Below are 20,001 nucleotides of genomic sequence, written 5' to 3' on the forward strand. Positions count from 1 at the left end.
ACCGAGAATGCAACTCATAAATTTTCAGCCAACTATAATTTATGCAACGTTCTACTATTTACATTAACATAAATACATTCTGAAGTGTAAACTAATTGTACTTTTTTTTGTTTTAAACTTTTTTAGATGCCGCTAATATGGAGGACAGCCACGAGGGGGATAAAATCGAAAAGGAAATCGAGGCGATCGATTACATTGACAAGTAAGTTAAAAAAAGAAAACCATAAAAGTTAAGTTTATTTATTGCAATGAAAAGGAATTACCATGTCAGTTACCACAGCTTGGCCAGGCGAGTTTTCCCTGCCTTGGTTAACGCCCTACGAGCTGAAATTTATTCACCGCCAATTACTGGGTGGAGAATTAACTTGTTGCGATTTCCCAAAACTGAAGAAAAAAAAGCAGTAAAAAACAACCATAATTGTTTACTAATTTTAGTGTTGTTGTGTAGTTAAAGCTTGGCTGCTGTTCGAAGTCTGGCTGTGTCTGATTGTGCAAATTGTGTATACGCCACGTTGACCAATCCTCAAAATTGACAAAACACTGCAACGACAGTTGGGTGTTATTATCGTTGTTTTAGGTTGATTGCTCTACAATTTGCCGATTACTTGATGAAATTTTAATGATTTTCGCATCGAATGGGTATTGTAAAAAAAAAAGCTGTTTGGTATTTATTGGTTTTTTAATGGGTTAAACGATGAATAAATTTAATGCAGGTAAATTCCTGTTGGTAAATAAAAATAAAGGTTTTATTGGGTTCATTTGAAAAGTTTCCATAAAAGTAAATACTTTTCCCACGTTTTTTTTTTATTAAAATAATTTTAATCTTTGAGATTTTCCTTAACTAAAATTTAACTTCCATTACAAATTGCAAATAATAAGCTCTTGTTTGTTGAAAAATCAATTTCCCATTCATAACCCTCATAAATCTGCAATTTCTCACCTGTAAAGAGCCTCATTAAACCTTAGCGGAGACCAGTTACCATTTTGGACCTGTTGCGAGAGCAAGTTCGAAGTGTGAATTATGCAGGCAATTTTTTTAGTTTTCATTTTTTTTATGTTCGTCTTAATTATTTTATTGCCTGCGGTCATGAGCGCGCATTTAAGCCATTTGTGGATTGCAATTGAGCGACAGCTTGGCCACAAAATGTGGCAAGCAACATGGTGTCTCCTCCATGAGATCGTTTCGTATCCGATTCGTTGAAATTGAAGTTGTTGTTACCGTTTATATGGCCAATGAACACGGGCAAGTTTCTGCAGAAGTTGAGTTTTTCTTTTTAGTAACTCCCCTGAAAAGTTGCGCAATTTTTAATTCACTTAAACAGCCGCCAAAAAAACGTTTGGTGTGGTGAGATTTTCTTTATAGTTTTTTTTCGTTTTTTTTTCTTTACTGTGGCAACTTGTTAGCTGTTTTTTTGTTTTTAACTGTCCCGAGATCATGTTGTTTTACGGGCGGTGGCGGCCTGTCCAATCGTCAATGTGTTTAATACATAATTTCCTTATCGTTGCGGGATTTTCTTGTTTAGTTTTTCTTTTATTTTTATACATATATTTTTTAAGCCTTTGGTTGGTTAACTTTTGATATGTAGTTGAGATTTGATTTCTTGAAGTTTAATGACTTTTAAATTAAATTATGATATTCAGTGAGGCAGGCAGGTAGCTGGCTTTGGCACTTTTTTGGTTTCTGGTTTCGTATTGATGCAATATCAGAAAACAAGTTCCCATGTCTGCCACTTCTTCGGCGACTTCTTCTTAATTAACTTCCCATACTATATCAATTTCACTGGGCGATGGAAGTGGAAGTGGTGCCTGGGAAGAGCAAACATCGAAGGTAAAAAACGGGTTCAAATATACCTAACGAGATCGAAGCGACAAAATGATGGAAAGAAAAACGTTTTTAGCCTTAACGAGCTTTATTAAATAGTGTAAGAAGTTTATTAAAGATTTTTTTATTCATTTTATTAAGTAAATTTGGATGGAAATATAAAATATGAAAGAAATATTTTTATTACCAATCAAAAACCCAAGAAAAAGTCTCCCAAAGATGGACTTAAACTATAAACAAACAAGCTTAAAACTAACTTTAAAGTTTATCATAAAACTTAAAGATAAACTTTCGCGTAGGCGTGACATTTCCTTTAGCCATAAACCAAAAACTTCAGGCCAAGCCCTAAAAAGTTATTCAGTTTCGCCTTGGCGTAGGTTAAAAGTCAACTCCAACCACTTGGCCATAAATTAAATCATCATCATTAGCGTGACTCTAGGCCATAATTAGAATATTATCTCTGCGGACTAATCAAATGCATTTGAATTTAGATAAATAAACAAATTGAACAAACAGCCCAGTCATTTCCAACTCCTACAACTTAATGAGGCAACAGTCATCGCGTATCTTCGACCTCTTCTACGGTGCGGGAGGCAACACTTTCTTTTGGGATAAGTTTCACTTTCCATTCCGAAGACCTTTTGATCGGACTAAATCGTTAACGTTTGATATACAAACTGGTTCAGCTCAGGTATGCAAATGAAGTTCAGCGAACGCACGATTTCAGCTGGCAATTTGTCGCCCCAACGAAACGCATTTAAATTAGCATTTAGGAAAAAAAAAAATGTACAAAAAAAAACACAAAAAACGTGCGAATATTGAAGCAAGTTTTATTGGAAATTTGATTGCGAAAGATCGTAGGAAACTTTCACTTGTCGTTTTTAATTGCTGATTTTGATTTTGAGGAGGAGCTTAAAGGATGCCCGGCTGTTAGATGGGTTTTCCTCAAACCACAAATCAAAATGCTATGTTAGCTTTTCCATACTTTTTGCAAATAATATACAGTTTGTGCGGCAGCCACACTCTCTGCGGCATGCCAATGCGTTTGATGAACTTTTCATTGAGCCGGAAAACGTGTAACCCTGCTGCTGCTGCTGCTGCTGCTGGCATATCATTACACGAAAAGAAAAACCAAAAAAACGGGCGCCGAAACAGGTGTAACCAGTGATCGTCGTCTATTACGTGACGTCTTTTGATGGGAGACTCTAAAAAACAGACAGATTATAATAACAATAACAACAAAAGAGCACAAATAAAACAGAAACAACAACAAGCAGCATTTAATAACATTAAGAGAGGAGTTTGTTTAGGCTGCCGCTGGCTAAAGTCAAGTTTAAATACCAAAAGGTGGCCACCAATTGGTTTTTAGCATAACAAAAGCAGAGTCGGAAATTTAAGAAAACGAAACAATAAATACGGTTTATAAAAAACAGCTTTTTGAAAAGGTCTGCGAGAAGGGTTAAAAGGGCAAAAACAAATTGGGGGATTTACTTAGTGGATTTAATTAGTAACTGAGATAAGAGATTAGCTAATTTGGTGGGGTTTTGAAGGGTAAGTTATAAATTATTAGGAAGTTAGTGATAAATAAGACAGTTCTATAAAGTGACAGTCATATTCTTTGCTTTCTTTAACTTAAAACTTAGTTTTAGTTAAAGGTTAAACAACTTTTTAACACGACTTTCTTGCTGGACTCACCTTAAAACAGTTTTTAACCTTTATAACTCCCACTTACTAACCCCACCCTTTAAACTCCCTCCCATCTCACAGATCCATCAAAGCCAAATCTCCGGCCCAGTTAACATTGCAATCTTAGCAAATCACTAAACAAAAACTACAACAACCATCATTTATTTTCCCCTAACTGAAAGACAAAGAAACAAGTTTGTCGCCTAAGTCTTTTGTTTTGTCAAGCCACCGTAAAGACAATAAATCTATTTATAATGATAAATTAATATGTGAAAAAGAGACAATCAAGTTATTGTTTTTGAGCTGTAAAGAGCAGGGGAGTTAGTGGAGGAGGTTGCCCACTTTTGCGCTCTAATTAAACATTTATCCTTTATCGGATTTTGGATTGCAAAACCCCCACTGAAATGCAATCAAAGAGCAGAGCTGAGACCAGAAAAAATATATTTTATGGTTTTTTAATGGATGATGGAAAAAATGGCTCAGAGTGCAGCCGCATGCAGTTTGCACAACTTGTGGGCGTTTTGCCAGAGCTCTATTTTTTTTGCTAAACTTAGATTTTGATTTTTTGGCCTAGACCACCTACAAATATTATGAGCCATTATTAAATGCAAGTTTTTGGCAGACAGCAGGCACAGGTCGAAGTTGCCAAAATGTTTTGTTATTTTATTTTTAAATTCTATACACACCTTGGCTTAAAACGCTTTCACAACAACAAAAGAGCGAACAAAAAAATATACGTTTATGGCCTGCGGGGGCATGTGGCACGAGCCTTGGCCAAGTTGAAATGCAAAAACCGAAAGAGAGACAAGTAAATTAAGAGGTGGAGACCGCGTTGGTGCCTTTTTAGGTGGTGTCAGAGTTATGTTTCTCAACTTGTTGGATGGAAAAATGGAAATGAATATGGAAGTGGAAATGTATATGCGTTATAAGATATACAAGGAAATGTTTAAGCTAAAAACTGGGAAACTTTTATTCATTTTCATAGTACTTAATGGGTTAATTAGGTTTCTAAAGAGGGGATGGTAGTTGCTGTTGAGGGATGAATATGGCAAGTTTTAGAGTCACCTTGAAAACTGAGTTAAGTAATGGAAACTTTCTTTTAATATTAAATTTTAGTAGATATTAGTTTAGCCCTTTAAGAGAAAAACTTAATATTTTCTTATCACCTTAAAAATATCTTAAAATTTATGACTTAAGAAGGTTTGTCTACTCACCCACTGAAGTTTACTCTTTAAATACCTCTTAAAAATCTATTTATTTCCAAGTAACATACTTAACCCACAACCTATATACCCTTTTCCAACCTTTACCTTCTAAATTATGAATATTTTCATTCGGTTTGCTGTTAAAATTTTCTGTTACTCGCAGCTTTAGTTCACTTGACACCTAAATTGCTGGTCGCATTTCCAAAGCTGTTGATTATGCAGATTGCAGTTGAGTTGGAAAAAGAAAAAGAAAAAGAAAAAAAAGAAAATCAAAGTGCGATTGCCAAGTCAAAAAGTTTAGAAGGAAGTACCCCTTAAGTTTTTCCCGACATTACCGTTAGGGCCACGACAGGCGCCACAAGAATTAAATGAAGTAAAAGTTAAAATTCAGAAAACGTTGGCCATATGTGAAATTAGCATAGGCAGGGAAAAGAAAAAGGCCAAAAAGAAGAAGAGGCTAAGGCTAAGCCAACGTGAGCGTCATGAAATGTAGTCAAAGCAGGGGGCAAGCCAAGTCAGACAACAATAAAGCATAACTATAAACTGTTTGGCCATATAACACTGGTCTTAGCCAAGTGGGACCGCGACTTCAGAGTTGGAAACAAACTTGCACGACAGCTGTTGGCGTTGAGTCTGACAATCATCCAAGGGGAAATGTTAGAGGAGTACAGGTCGCTCTTGGCCAGCAGTCAGCTTTCAGCTTTTAGCTTTTAGCCAGCTGAAAACGACAGATAAACAAGTTAGCCTGGCCTGGCTGGCAGTTCCTTCTTGCAGTTTCGGTTATTTTCTTGAATTTATATGCCAAAGACGTGCAAATTTTGAACCAGTTTATAAACAAAGCCAGCTCAGGGAGGGAGAACGAGAGAGAGAGAGAGAGACTTGTGAGTTATGGCGAAATTTGTATGCCTTGCACCCGTCAACGACTGACTACTGCATAAGGGGTTTATTCAGGGGTTCTGTTACTTATTTCTTTATCACTGGTTAGGCATATTGAATGCTGATCCGGGTTATTATAATAACAAAGGGTAGACTTTTATTTAAAGCTTTCCAAGCCAAATCAGTGAGTAATACGAAAGTAAATTCCAAATTTAAGCCTTAAAAAACTGCAGTTTACAGTTTTCAAATTACACGTATTGTGGCCATAAAACTTGGCTATAAATAAAAATAGAGCAATAAAAACTTGGAATCAAATTAAAAAAAAAAAAGTAATGTTTTAACAATAACTTTTTCTTAATGGCAAACGGTGGCTTAAAGCCATTTGACTTGCAACGCGGACTCAAACTCATCCCGAACTGAAGTGAATTACGAGTTTATTTCCCTAGTTTTTATTTTTTTTTTTGTAAGTGGTAGACAAACATAAGCCAGTCTCCATTAGAGCAGCTTGCTCCGCCGTAGGTGGGTGCCTTTTGGGCAAAGAGAAAGAAAAAACAGGATTAGCCTGGCTTAGATCCACGGCGTATGAGTCATGCTAGAGCAAATCCCCCAGCTGGATCACTGCTTGGTCAGAAGATAAATTGGCAACACGCGTCGCAGATGGCTCTATAGATTCAGCTACAGCTACAGTTTCAGCTTCAGCTTCTTTGATGGCGATCCCGATTTTAAACCCCCGCCTTTAGGCCAACAACTTCCAATCTTCGGCAGCTGTTCATGACTTTGGTTTTCCGTTGTTACAGTTTTCTCTCTTTCTAATTGCTGTTTTGGCTCGAACTCCTCTCTATGGTTAATTGTCCCAAAGATTGATTAACTTTCCATAGAGAAATAGAGCTAGCTGGCACTGGGGAAAAGGATTCCACTCCAGGCTAATGGATACAAATGGTAATAACAGACCAAATCTCACTGACCACTACTACTGGTTTTCTATGGATAGTTTTTGGCCACTGGCTGAGATCGTGATGTTGAAGAGGGAAAGAAAGAAAGAAAAATAAAAGCTAGGAATTGATTGCTTCTCTACGAATTTATGACTCAATCAATCCTTTTGGCCAATTGCAATTGGCCAACTACTCGGTATGGTACAACCCAAAAAACCCAAAAAACCCAAAAACCAAAAAAAACCCGAACAATTGTTTACAAATTGGCCTCAGAGCAAATTAGTGCAACCTTTTTTTTGGTATGTGCTTTGATTTAGTTTCATGTTTTTGGTTTTTTTGGGTTTCGAGGCTATAATTTGCTTAAATTTTCTGCACATTTTCTTCGTGATTTCTGGGCTGGAAGTTTGGGTGGGGTGGGGTCATTATTTCGTTGCAGGAATCGAACATGTGTCAATCACTTTGAAGGCTTGCGTGACCAATGTTTTCAACACCTTTGAAAGTTTTTTTGGTTTTTGGTTTTTAGGGGTTTTTATGTATTTTTAAGTTACCTGTTTTATGGCTTCTACCTGATGTGTTAATCCCAAAACAAGAATTAGAAAATGTATTTAAACATTATTAGAAGTATGAAAAATTATTCATACATGAAAGCCAAACTTGTTTTGACAGCTGCTGCAGTTTAGAAATAATCAAGAAATAATCAAGAAATAACCTTGGATTTGGCCTTAATGTGCTTAAATTATGATTAGCTTAAAAGTTGAGTCTTGCAATTAATTGCTATTTTGAGGAATTTTTATGATGTTTCTTAAGAAAAATATCATTTAAGAGCTTAAAAGCTCTAAGAACAACCCTAAAAATCCAGCTTATTGTTATTTTTCTTAAGTTTCAGTCTAATTTCTACCCCCTTTTTATAACTTTAATGACTTTTTCCTACAAAAAACATAATTTCTTAATCTCTACAATTACTTGAGATAATTTACCATATCAGTTAGCCGATTTTCTTCACACGCCTACCCTAATTAACCAGTAAATCTTTCCCATAAACCATATATACTCATATCATGAGCGTGAGACTGTTACTCCATTAGGGCGTTCCAATTAGGTTTAAACCGGAACCAGAAGATCTCCTCCAGATCCTCAACGGGAGGTCTTCCAAGCCAGCACAGAGACTGTCTAAAGTGGGTGGACCCCTGTAGTCTTGGCCCCTAAGCAGTTTTCTCATTAAGTGAAATCAATACCAGCATTTGGGGAATCTTTTTCCTGTATTTAATGGCAGCTTTAATAATGAGTTTTCATTAACCAAATTTGTTGGCATATTTTTGAAGACATTTTGACGCCTTTTGCATATGGCAAAAAGGTAGGAAAAAAAACCAGTTAAGTTGTCTTGCCAGCTGATTTATGGCCAGCAATTAAATGCAGCTAACCAAATTGAATTTCAGTTTTTTCTTCTCTTTGGTAGTTGAGTGTAAAATTTATTTTTACACCGCCAACAGATGCCTCATTGTCTGCCAGAAAACTGAGATTTTTCTCACACTGTAGCTGGCCAAAAGGGTTGCCAAGTTTTGTGTTTTTTTTGCATTTGTTTTCTTTGATTATTATTTTTGGTTTTTCGTTTTCTATTTTTCTTCTTTCGGCTGTTATTTATAGCCGGAAAATGCAGGGCAATGTTTGGGGTTGCTCCACCTTTTGTCCACATTTTAAGGCAGCTATTTTAAAGATTTTGGAAAAACTCATTAAGAGATTTGTGGTATTTGCTATGAAACAGATTTTATTCCCGAAAACAAAACAGATTTATGATTTATGTTGGCGTTGACTTATTGGCCATAACTCTGGGGAGTATGTTGGTGCTAATGGAGATTACAAGAGTTCGGTTTAAGGAATATACATATAGAGTATGATCTTGGCTAGAACCAGTTACAAACTCTTGGCCAAGAAACCTGTTTTCTGGAAATATATGTACTCTACAAATGTCCAAAGCATTTTCATAATTAATTATCATTTTTTGTTCTCTCTCTCTTTCCCTCTCTTGACCTGAAATTAAGTTAAGACCACGTGCCAGCATCTATCATACGAGCTGTCAGCGCTACTTAGTCGCACTATCTGAGTCATGGCTGTATATATATCTATATATCTATATCTATATCTTTTGTCTTTTCTTGCTGCATTAAACTTTCCTGCTGCAGCTGCCTTTCTCTGCTTTTTTAAGAGGTTAAAATCATTTGACATCTTGTGCCTTGCAATTACACTTAACATAGCTTTCATAGTCCAGCGACTGCAGCAGCGACTTGCAGTTTAATTCAATTAATCCCACCGAGTGACACTAATCGAATCGATTAAACACATTTTAAATTCCCAACTGACATAAGCTTTGGGGTCGCGAAAGGTAAACGATGGCTGCTAACGATTTAAATATTGTGATTAGAAGGGGATATTAACATATAAATCTGAAGATTATTGCAACTTAATTGGGAAAATATAAATTGAAAATATTCTAAGGTGATGAACAAAATGTATTGAAATGTAAAAAATATGTTTAAAATTCCTAAATATTTATATATATATGTATGGCCCATGTAGAGTTTGCTTTTTGGACTATCGATAATTCTGACTTTGACATTTCGAAGTTCAGATATTTAGTAGAAAGTTAAATGGTTATTTGTAAGCTCGAAGAAAATTGGAAAATATTGATAGTTTTATAGCCTTATTAAAACGCAAATCTTTCGTTGGCCATAATATTTATATTTATCATAAATTTGTTTAATACATAGATTAAAAATACAAAAATATTTGAAAATAAAACTTAGGAATTTCCAGGATTTCATTTCATTTTTATGTTTTTTACACATTTAAATCAGCTTAAACCCCAAAACAGATGTTTAAAAAACTATTTTAGAAATCCCTTTAAAATATTTTTTCCTTCAGCATTATATTTTACCTCTTTTTGTTTTATTTTTCCACAAATTTATTCAATTTCTAGGCCCAAAAAATATATATTTCTGATATAAGCAACTCCTTTTTTGCTGATCTTTTTAATTACTAGCATAAAATCCAGCTCTGTTATATTAAAAAATGTTTTACAAATATTTTCGAAAAATATCTTTTGTATGTAAACAAATTTTTATGTTAATTTATACAAATTTATCTAAACTAAAGCCCTAAAAATAAAAAACACATTCAGTGACATGTTTTCAAAATTCCAAAGAAATTTATTTTCCCAAAGACAAATATTTTTCCTCTGCCCGCATAATTTTTCCACACATTTAAACAATCTTTGGCTCACCGAAAAATATTTATTTGAGATTTATGCAACTCTCCTTTTGGCTGCATTTATTTATAGCCCGAATTCCCGCTCTTTAATCTCAAAGATCTACTCCTCTCGCCCCTCCTGCAATGTTTTAATTAATTCCGCGCCATTCCCAACCCACATGCAAGTATATAATATATATATATAAAGACATATATATATATATTTAGAGAGAGACAGCGACTTACCGATCGATTCCATTCCATTTGCCCGCCTGCATTGTTAATTTAATGCTCTCGGGCAATTGGACTCAAGTTGCCATGTGGCAGCAAGCACGCCCGTTTTAGAACTGATTTAATTGCAATTGTGCGGCAGTCATGCAATTGTTATCAAAACACACATACACCCGAACACCCTGGGGTGTTAGTTCCACGAAATGCGGGCTAATCCACACACCGAACTTTAATTAACAAGTGTAATTGATAGGGAAAAGTCTTTAGATGGAACTTAAAGGCCAGTGCTCCCTTTTTATTAATCACAAACTAATGGTTGTCCCAAAAGAGCCAGACAGATGTCAATAAAAACCACAGACGCCGACGTCGTCTTGCCACACACAAATGACACACATTTTCCGACATGGAAAATGGGAAAATGAATGCGTGACAAGTGAAAATGTTGCGTTTTCTTGGTGGCAGTGGCGATGGCGGCACTTCATCTGAATGTTTATTTTTAATAACACCAATAACAACAGAGACAGTTTAAGTTTTCTTTTGCTCAGTTTTCTTCTTCTTTTTTTTTTTTGTAAAGTCACGGCAATTTAATGCCGCCTCTGAGCGGGAAGACTGGAAAAAAAGGCAAAATAATAAGAGAGAGGGACTAATTTTTAAGCGGCTGACATTTATTTTGCATGACATTTCACACACCAAGGCACACCGCACAGGCATATGGGAACTTGGAGACTTGGGCACTTTGGGTGTTGCACCTCGTTATCCAGGGGAAGTGTCGCCAAAAGAGAATGATTTTGGTTCGGTTGATACCCTTTAAAAGGGGTATGTAGAGTTGGAAGAGGAGTTAGAAGAGGGGATTGTTATGTTAATAGAAAATGATTTTAATTCGGTTGATAGGGGGGTATGTAGAGATGGTAGAGAAGTTAGAAGAAGGGATTGGTATTAATTTAGAAACTTCTTAAGTTTAAAATAAATAAAAAGATAAATAACTTTTATTTTTAAATACTGCTTATAAGTAGATGTAAAAAAATATTTTTTAAAAATTTTAACATATTTTTATATCAAGATTTATATTTCTAAAATATTTCCATTTAAAAAATGATAAATTAAAACTCTTTAAAATGTTTATTAAGTTATAAAAAAATATTTAAAAAATACATTTTGCCAGTCCACCTTCCCTTCTTCGATTTTCAAACAAAAATCTGCCAATACAGGGTATTTGTAGGGTCTACTGCCGCAGCTAATATTTTCTTATTGTTTGTTTCTTTTCCCCTTTGTCTGCTACTTTTCGTTGATGCTTTTATTTTGGTACCCGAATATTAAGCAATTTAGTCAAACACAATGTTTGTTCTTATTCGGCGCACTCTCTTTCCCTTTCTTCCCCTCTCTATATACATTTTATACTCTCCCAATTTTCTCAGTGTCTTTGAACGATTTTCGAGTCTGTCGCGCATGTTTCCCAGTGAGAGGGTTGTACATTTGTTGCCTGTTGGATGCCCCACGGCGGGAGCGGCAGCCAAATTTCCGCTGCTCTATTCGAAATCAGTTCGGAAATTGCCGGCGGTCAGCACATTTACTTTGAACCAGCCGCGGCGTGAAAAGTTCTTATTGAAAAAAAAGAAATAGAAAAGAAAAACGTTTTTATTTGAACTTTTCCAAAGGTTTTTTATTCTAGAATAAAACCTAAAAAGTGTGTGTCTGTGTTGTGTTAATAAAGAAATTTTGTAAATAATAAAATATATATAGTACGGGTAGATTTGCCAATATATTTCTGAAAAGACTGGGAACTTTGCTGATCCAATCGGAGTATTTTTAGAATGTTTTGTGAGCAAGTCTGTGGGAAATGTGGACAATGTACTCGTCATAAACAAATGTGCAGGGAAAATAATTAAGAAAAAAAAGTGAAAAACATATAAAAATAAAAGGAAATTAATAAAGCTAATATAAACAAAGGTGCAGAAAGGTTAAAAAAGTAAAAAACTAAAGAAAGTGAAAGAAATATAAAAGAAATATCCCATGCTTGGCCCAACTGTGATTATGAGTTTCCTTTTAGCTCATTAAAAAAAATAAATAAATTCCCCTCTTAACTGATTAAATTGAAAACAGGGAACACTCTCTAGAAGTCTATTTCCATAAAACTGGCGCCTCTTTGTCTTTATTTTCCTCTCAGAGCCATCAACTAATTAAACATCTTTCTAGCTCTGCTATCCCCTTGCTTTCCCCCTTTCTTCTTCATCTCCATCATTAATCACGTTTAATTTTCCTCAATATGCAATTCTATGCCATAAACAGGAAAATAATTGCAACAATAAAATAAATATAAACAACAGCAGAAGCAGCAAGCCGACAGACCGTTGTAATCTTCATATCCGGCTTGTCGCCGTCTCTGAGCTCTGCAGATGGAGCCCAGTTTTCCCCCACCAACTCTCTTTTTCCTAGTTTCCCCCTCAGGGATCACTTTTTGCATCATGGAGGCTTTTTAAAAAACAAAGAGAGAGCTGCGTGTGCCAGGCAAATAATTGGGGAGTAACAAAGGGGGTTGGTTCTGTGTATGAAGGAAGTATGGGCTGTGAAGGGGAGTCTGCCCCTGGAACTGAGTGCTTCCTTTTTTGACATTTTAATTGCAATGCTGATGGATTTCACTGTTGACACTTGCCTTTTGGCACCATTAATTGTTAATGAACTTCACAGTAACAATATTTCAAGTTTTGTGGGTTTAAACTGGTTGTCTGTTGACTGGTTTTTGTGAAGGAAAAACTTACTAACTTCATAATCAAATCCTTAAGACACCTTTTCCCAAAAAAGAGCTTAAGAAGGTATTTTCCTAGCCGCCTATCTTCCACATTCTTTCTTCAAGAACTTATAATTATTTTCTTAAAACCCACCTTTTAACATTTCCCACTGATTTCCTTTGTTTTTGACCCCAGAAAATTGTCTGTGAAAAGCCAAGCCCAGAAAAAGTTAAATATCTTAACTAGGCCGTCTTCCGTTCAACACCTCATTAGGCCCACTTTTCGAGTTGAGTCCAAAAACGACTTTTAATTGTGCCCACTGGACACAGTCCCAGTTTCTTGTGTTTTGTGTGGCAGGAAGCACGATATGTCCAGAGGGTGAACATGATGATAAATGCCTTGGCCTGTCTAATGTGCTCTTGCCGCCAAAATATTTAAGTCAGAGTGCAGCAATTAAGTGTCCGACCAACTGAAATTGTCATTATAACGTTTGTCAAGGCAAAAACACAAAAAAGTCAACTTAAAACCAGCAACAAGTTGCGGACTAATTAAATAATTGAAACATTTTACGTGGGAGTCCGGCAAAGACAATGATTAAGAACTAAATTTGTGAAAAAGGAAAATAACAAGAAAAATCTGAAAAACAAACAAATAAAAGAGAGGAAAAATGTCGCAATATGATTATACCTGCTATACGGTCCCCGAGGGCTCCTCAGATGACGATGAAGAGGAGGAGGTGGGCAGTAATGTTACCCTGGAAAACAAAGGCCATTCGGATTGCACCCTGGAATCGGATGCCACGACCACAACTTCTTCCCTGGAACGTCACATCTATAGGAATCAGCATCGTTGCAGCAGGAGTTTTGGTCCTCAGAGGGTCTCTATGCCTCTGCTGAGATCTAGTAGATCCAGGGAGGTTACCCCTCAGTTGGGAATGTATCATGAGGGACCAGATCGAGATCCCCAATGGGGTTACTTTGTGCCTCTGTCGCCCAATTGCTTCTTTAGTCCACCCATGCAGAGGAGGCGTTATAGGTGGGCAAATTTAAAGATTAAATAGGTTAAGGATTTATATTTTTAATATTTATTTATATATAATATTTAACAAAATTTAAAATCTAATAACCCATAAATTTCCTTCTCCTTTCAGGGAAAAAGAAAACGATCGCAATCGTCGTGCTGTCAGCTATGGCGGCGACGTTACCTCCTCCCCACATTCGGCCACCATCCCGCGAGCTGCCCCTCGTCGTGTGGCCTTAATGAAGGATCCACCGCCACCGCCGCCACCCAAACCACACTTGACTTCTAAAGCTGATTCTATATCCCATTTGGCCAGCAAATATCCGCAGTCCGAGTATAATCTCATACAGAAAATCGACTCAAATAGCACGCTGACTGCTCCGGCGCAATATCAACCGCAGAATTTCTATGCCAATACGGGAACGATATCCTCTACCAATGGCTATGGATCACTATTGTGTCATGCCAGTTCCACGACCAGTCCTTTGGCGGTCAAGAAGAGGGATAAGCTGCTTCATAGATTCAGTGATGCTGCCACATTGGGCAGGAAGCTCAAAAAGAAGAAGAATACGAATCGCACTTGCAGATCCATGACGGAGGCCATTGAGATGCTGGCTGATCCTGTCATCGAGGATGAGTTTTTTGTGAGTACTAAGATTTATTAAAAATATATATTATATATTCTTTATAAAATAAGATAGATTTAAGGACCTGGTTCTTATCTTATGGCTAGCTAATCATAAGGTTATAGCCATTAGTCTCAAACCACAGACATCTTTATAGCCTTTAAAGTCTCATTAGAGAGAGATCACTTTTTCTTATTCATTTGAAAAAATTAGTCACTTATTTTCTTAATTAACTGCAGTTGCAGATGTTTTTGAACTTACTTCATTATTTTAAAAGCTTTCCTCTCGGTTTTCCTGCCCCTAAACATCGGCCCCTATTCCGCAATTTGCGCTTTTAGGGGGTGTATTTGTTTGGCTTAAGCCCTTCATTTCGGCTCATTTCACTCGGTCTATGCTCAGCTCAGGCCACACCACTCAGTCAGCCTTATCGCCATCGCTTTTGTTCTTGTTCTTGCGTTCCCCGCCAGCTGGAAAAGATAGCCATTGGAAAATGTGCTGGTCTATGATTCGATGAATAAATTTCAGTTTCAGTTTAGTTCGTATTTGAAGCTCGTCGCGATTTGAACAAACGAAAAAATCCCAAAAAAAATCAACGTTTTTCGTAGGCGGAAGTGTAAGAAAGACAAATCTTGAAAGAGATAAGGTGGAAAATATAGGAAGTGGGAAATAGAAAGAGTTATTAACTTCTTGAGGTTGAGTGTTGGAAATAATAGAAAGATGGAAAAATATGTGAAATCTTTTAAGGAAAAAGCTGGATTTTGTTTCATAAAATTGACTTATTTTCTAAGTAAATCAAAGTGTTTAAAGACTTCCTGTTTAACAATTTTATACCATTAAAAATTAATGTAAATAAGGAGCTTTAATCCCTTTTAAATTAACCTTGAAAAGTCATTTTCCAAGCTGAACTCAATTTGCAAGCCAGTCAATCAGTCAGCTGAAAAAAGGGGCGTCAATAATACTATCAAAAGTTCAATACTCTGTACATTCACTGACCTAATCGAGGTGGCTTTTCTGAATTTTCGCAATGTTTTTTGTTGTTTTTAGCTTGTAAATTGGTATTGGGGTCGAGCATGGCTAAGCCACAATTATTTGCCAAATCAGTCTAATTAAAGACCAAACCAACTCAGAGTTGACAGATTAGCGTTGGCTGCTTCCCTACCTTTTCTTATATGACAGTTCAGGAAGACGAATGTGTCTAACAAAACAAGTGACTTGAAAACTGTGTCAATACTTTGGGTTCGAAAAACAATTTACCTTGCCCAGGGAGAAGGCGGCTCGAAAGGTGAACCCCGGCTAATTGGATTGTCAGTGCGTGTCTTCCAGCAAACAACAGAGAAACAGAAAAAGTTGTTGCAATAAAATCAAACAATTGCAGTGGAAAATCGAACGTGCAGTGCGCCGAACGTGTTGGTCGCGTAATAAACATCAAAAAAACGACAATTTTTAATATTTTCTGTGAGATTTTGGGTATTAACTTAATTTTGTGGCATCCGTTAGGCTTTATAAAAACAAATATGTTGCCTACTTTTATGCATTCCAAAGAAATAAAACTACAACTAACATAGCATACTTATGTGCGGATGTAAAATACATAATACCTAAAACAATAAGCAAAATGAGTTTAACAAATATGTCGATTTGAATAATTATTTGGTTAACTAATATATTACAATTTTAATACAAATTAATAAGAACATAAAGTGTTTTAAAAAAATAGTACCAATATTGTCCTCAATTAAAGAGTCATTAGTCTACAAGCCATGTAGATGTTATGTAAAATCACTCAAGTGTATTTATAAACTCTTTTTGCTTAAGTTTTATGGGTGTTCCTTGTGTTTTCAATGCCACAATTAAGTCCTTTTCTTAAAAAAAATAAAACTAGTTTTCTGGTAACAAAATAAAAAAATAAAAAGTTACTTTCGTGTCGACCGTGACAGGACTCGAACCTGCAATCTTCGGATCCGAAGTCCGACGCCTTATCCATTAGGCCACACGGTCGCTTGTTTCAAGCGCGCTTAAACTGGAAAACATTTGATACGTGCGCACGCAAACGGGATAGGGGTGGATTTTTTTTTTATTACCACACTAGCATAAAGGTTATCGAGGGGTGAAAATACAAGCGAAAAAAGAAAAACAAAAAACAAAAACAACGAAATTATGAAGCCCAGCACTCGACGTCGCAGTTTCAAAACAAAACCGCCCAAATCCAATGTGTATAACCCGCTAGTTCGTTATCGCCCGACGGCCTATGTCCGAAATGGTATTATTGGAGGCGGCGAAGGTCCCGGTTCGAGTGGCCTTTACCAAATCAACGATAGGGTATATACCACCAGCAAGATGTTCCTACGCGATGGCTATATGTACCCTCGTCAACCCGGTCAAACCATGGATCCCCGCTATCCCCTTGAATTGCATGAATTCCCTCAGCAATTCGGTGCCACGGGTCTACAGTTGGTCACTACACCCAAAGTGCATATAGCTGGAGAATATTTGGCCAATGAACAGCAGCAGCAGCAGCAACAACAACACCAGCAGCATAAGCAGGTGCAAGAGCAACAACAATTGGGCAGGCGAAAGGCTGCTGCTGCGGCTGAAATAAATTTGGCAAATCAGGTTTATTGGCTGGGCAAGCAAAAATCCAGATCCCGATCCCGCAGCAATAGTGTGGGCAATCGGAGTATCACCAGCTGCATAGGAGGTGGCAGTGGAGGGGGCGGCGAAAGGGAAAAGGATCGCGAACGAGATCGTCCGTATATACGTAATGTGGATGATCTTCTGCAGGCTCTGGGTAAAAGGGATGGGGATAACAACTCCAACCTGCTCGATAATGCATCTACAAATTCGTCGAATCAAAGAAGGCGCTTCAAGAAGGTGAGAAAAAGATTTAATATCTTACAAGTGTGTTTTAAATATGAAACCATTAACTTATATAAGTTTATAAAATTTACAATCCTGTTTATCGGTTGAGTAAAAAAAAACTTTTTACGACCGTGACAGGACTCGAACCTGCAATCTTCGGATCCGAAGTCCGACGCCTTATCCATTAGGCCACACGGTCAGTTGAGAACTCCGAAAAAAAGGCCTCATATAAACAGAAGCTTTACAATTTTTCAACCCCATTTCCATTAATCATGAATTAGCACATTTAATTTTTTCCCTTTATTATATTATTAAAAAATATTTCAAATAGAAACAATTTCAAATACGCATTCCTAAGGAAATGCCCCAACTTAAAAGTTTCAAAATTCTCCACACCACTGAATACCACGTCAGCAATCAATCACCACATTGCATTGCTCTTAAGCAACATCGAAATTTGTCAACTGGCGTTGCAACACTTTCAATTGTCGTCGTTGTGGCACCTTTTTTTCTTTTGATTTGTCCACCTTAATTACATTCGTGGAGGTGATGTGGTATGGAGGTGATGGCGGTGCTCGTTCCGCCAGGTCATCATCAGTCATCACTCGTCGTGGCTTATATATGCAGAATGTCCAGAATGGAGGCAGTGAAGCCTACCGCCCCTGGGGTGCGTCTGCGCAAAAATTAAAATTAATGATGTTCAAAAATTTCGCTTGGGGGCCGCCTTTAATGGAAAATGGGATGAAGAAATAAACGAGGTGAGCGAGTGGCCAAGGAGAAGGAGGAGCAAAAGGTGGAGCTGTTGGTCAGACGGTAGCTGCTAATTTGGCATCCTCAAACACACCTGCCCCAAAAAGATATTCACTTGGGCCTTTCAATTTCTCGCAAAAGCTTCAAAGTCAAAGCTTGGCTCTGCGGTTCCTTTTACCTTATTCAGGGCCTCTTCTCTCCCCCTTTCAGGCCATTTTATGCATTTTTAACCCGCTGCTGCTCAGGCTTCCATGACGGTCTTAGTCTTTTTCTCGGTTTGATTTTATTCTTTTGTTGTTTTTTATTTCTGGTTCGTCATTAGTGGATATATATGTAGATATATATATATATATATATAGGTTTTTTGGTTTAAATCTTCTTTCGCTTGGGGCACAATTTATGCGCTTCTGTTTCGGATCCAGATTCGGACTCTGAGGGGCACTTGAGTTTGAGAAATTGGTTTCGTTGATTGTGCTTTTTTGGACACGGTCATGACAGTGGGTTTAATGTGTTAAAAACAATTTTGATTTATAACTTATTAGTAAAAGAGATTACTGTTTTTATTAATAAACTATAACTATAAAATGGAAATGATGATGAAAGTCTTGAATAAGCCATCGCTAACCTAGTTTTTGTCTTTGTTTTTAGAGCTCTCTTAGAGCTTTCTTACCAACTTCCCTTAGTAATAATACCAATTTTAGAATATTTAATTATTTTAAGGTTCATCTTTTTCAAATTCGATTTTTAACAACTTTAGGTTTATATAATATTTACAGCTTTTTGCCCCACAAGCCTTTCCCAGACCTAAATATATGATAATTCTATAAAATTAGGAGACTTATTTTCCAAATTCAATTTGTTAACAATATCCACTTAACCCAAGAACCCACTGTACTTCATCTCCCACCATGACTCAACTTCCGGCGTGTGCATAAATCCATTTAGAACCCGAATGAAACGAAATAAATTGCAAGTGGAAACCCGAAACGAAATGAGCATAAATTTATCTCTTTAAATTCTAGCTTCTCAGTTGGGTTCCAAAGGGTTAAGGAATTTAAGCCAACAATGCTTGCGAATAAGTTCATTTTGTTGTTGTTGCTGTTGGTGGTGGGGGAAATTGTATGCAGTGTGACTTGAAAATGCAATGAAAACAAAAAGTAAAAACCATTGCAAATGCAACTCAAGTCTGGCTGGGGACTTCCCCTTTGGCTGCAGTTGCTCGTAAATCGAATAAAGCACACGACTTGGTCACCCTTTCCCCATACATTTGTGGTATCTTTCGATGGTTTCACTAAGGGGAAGCAAAGAAAGTTGGGCCAGTAAGTTAGTTGTGAAAAAAAAAAAACATTTTACAGATTTTCTTTTGCTGCCAGTTTGGTTTTTTCTTTGTTTTAATTTCGTATCGTCAAGGCAGTCACGTGCCAAGATATTTTTGTAGACGAATTGCTGCAGCGCTTATTGAAAATGCAAGGCAGGGTGAACTTAATCAAGAAAAGGGGGGAAAATGTCTTAATGAAGTCTGGAAATTTATATTGTTTTAGGGATGAATAAATATTTGACAGTTTTTAGAAGAAATATGAAGTAATTTATGGTTAACTAAAGTCGAGAAAGAAATGAACAAAATCACAAAATATTCGAATATGTAATTAACTTTTTGAGTAAATAAAAAACCTAAAATATAAAATAAAATCTAAAATATGTTGTAAGGTTTAGGTTATTATAATTTCCTAATCTTTAATTGATAATCTAGTTTTTGGTTAGCTTAAATAATTTTAATCATAAATTTCTAAACAGTTTTACAACAATTTTGGGTCATAAAACATTTAGAAATGAACTAAAAATATATTACACTACAACTTAAAATCTACTTTAAATATTACAAATATATATTCATGTCTAGTTACTCAGTTTTATGCTTTTATTTATTACAATTTATATAGTTATTGCATATTTTGGTTATATTATTATTTTAATTTTACTTTTAAACCCCAAAATGTTTAGAAATCAAACCAAAATTTGTCCCTC

General features: G+C 36.3%; 1 protein-coding gene and 2 non-coding genes across 12 annotated transcripts in view; 1 reads left to right on the forward strand and 2 right to left on the reverse strand.

The window, feature by feature from the left end:
- LOC108109461 (tight junction protein ZO-1) overlaps positions 1–20,001 on the forward strand; it is a 90,435-nt gene that overhangs the window by 36,689 nt on the left and 33,745 nt on the right. For 6 of the 10 annotated variants that reach the window (XM_041819186.1, XM_041819181.1, XM_041819182.1 and 3 more), the window contains exons 2-3: positions 127–202; positions 13,872–14,385. In XM_041819186.1, coding sequence (XP_041675120.1) covers positions 127–202; positions 13,872–14,385 — 590 coding nt within the window. Of the gene's footprint in view, positions 1–126; positions 203–11,526; positions 13,757–13,871; positions 14,386–15,741; positions 15,823–15,911; positions 17,239–20,001 lie in introns of those variants that run through there. The other 4 variants (XM_017217970.2, XM_017217959.2, XM_017217960.2 and 1 more) reach the window with 4 other exon arrangements.
- Trnar-ucg lies at positions 16,293–16,365 on the reverse strand. Its single transcript has one exon. It is a non-coding gene; the product is annotated as a tRNA-Arg (tRNA).
- On the reverse strand, positions 17,353–17,425 carry Trnar-ucg. Its single transcript has one exon. It is a non-coding gene; the product is annotated as a tRNA-Arg (tRNA).

This window comes from Drosophila eugracilis, unplaced genomic scaffold (genome assembly GCF_018153835.1).
Source record: "Drosophila eugracilis isolate 14026-0451.02 unplaced genomic scaffold, ASM1815383v1 contig_47, whole genome shotgun sequence".
In the NCBI taxonomy this organism is placed as follows: Eukaryota; Metazoa; Arthropoda; class Insecta; order Diptera; family Drosophilidae; genus Drosophila; species Drosophila eugracilis.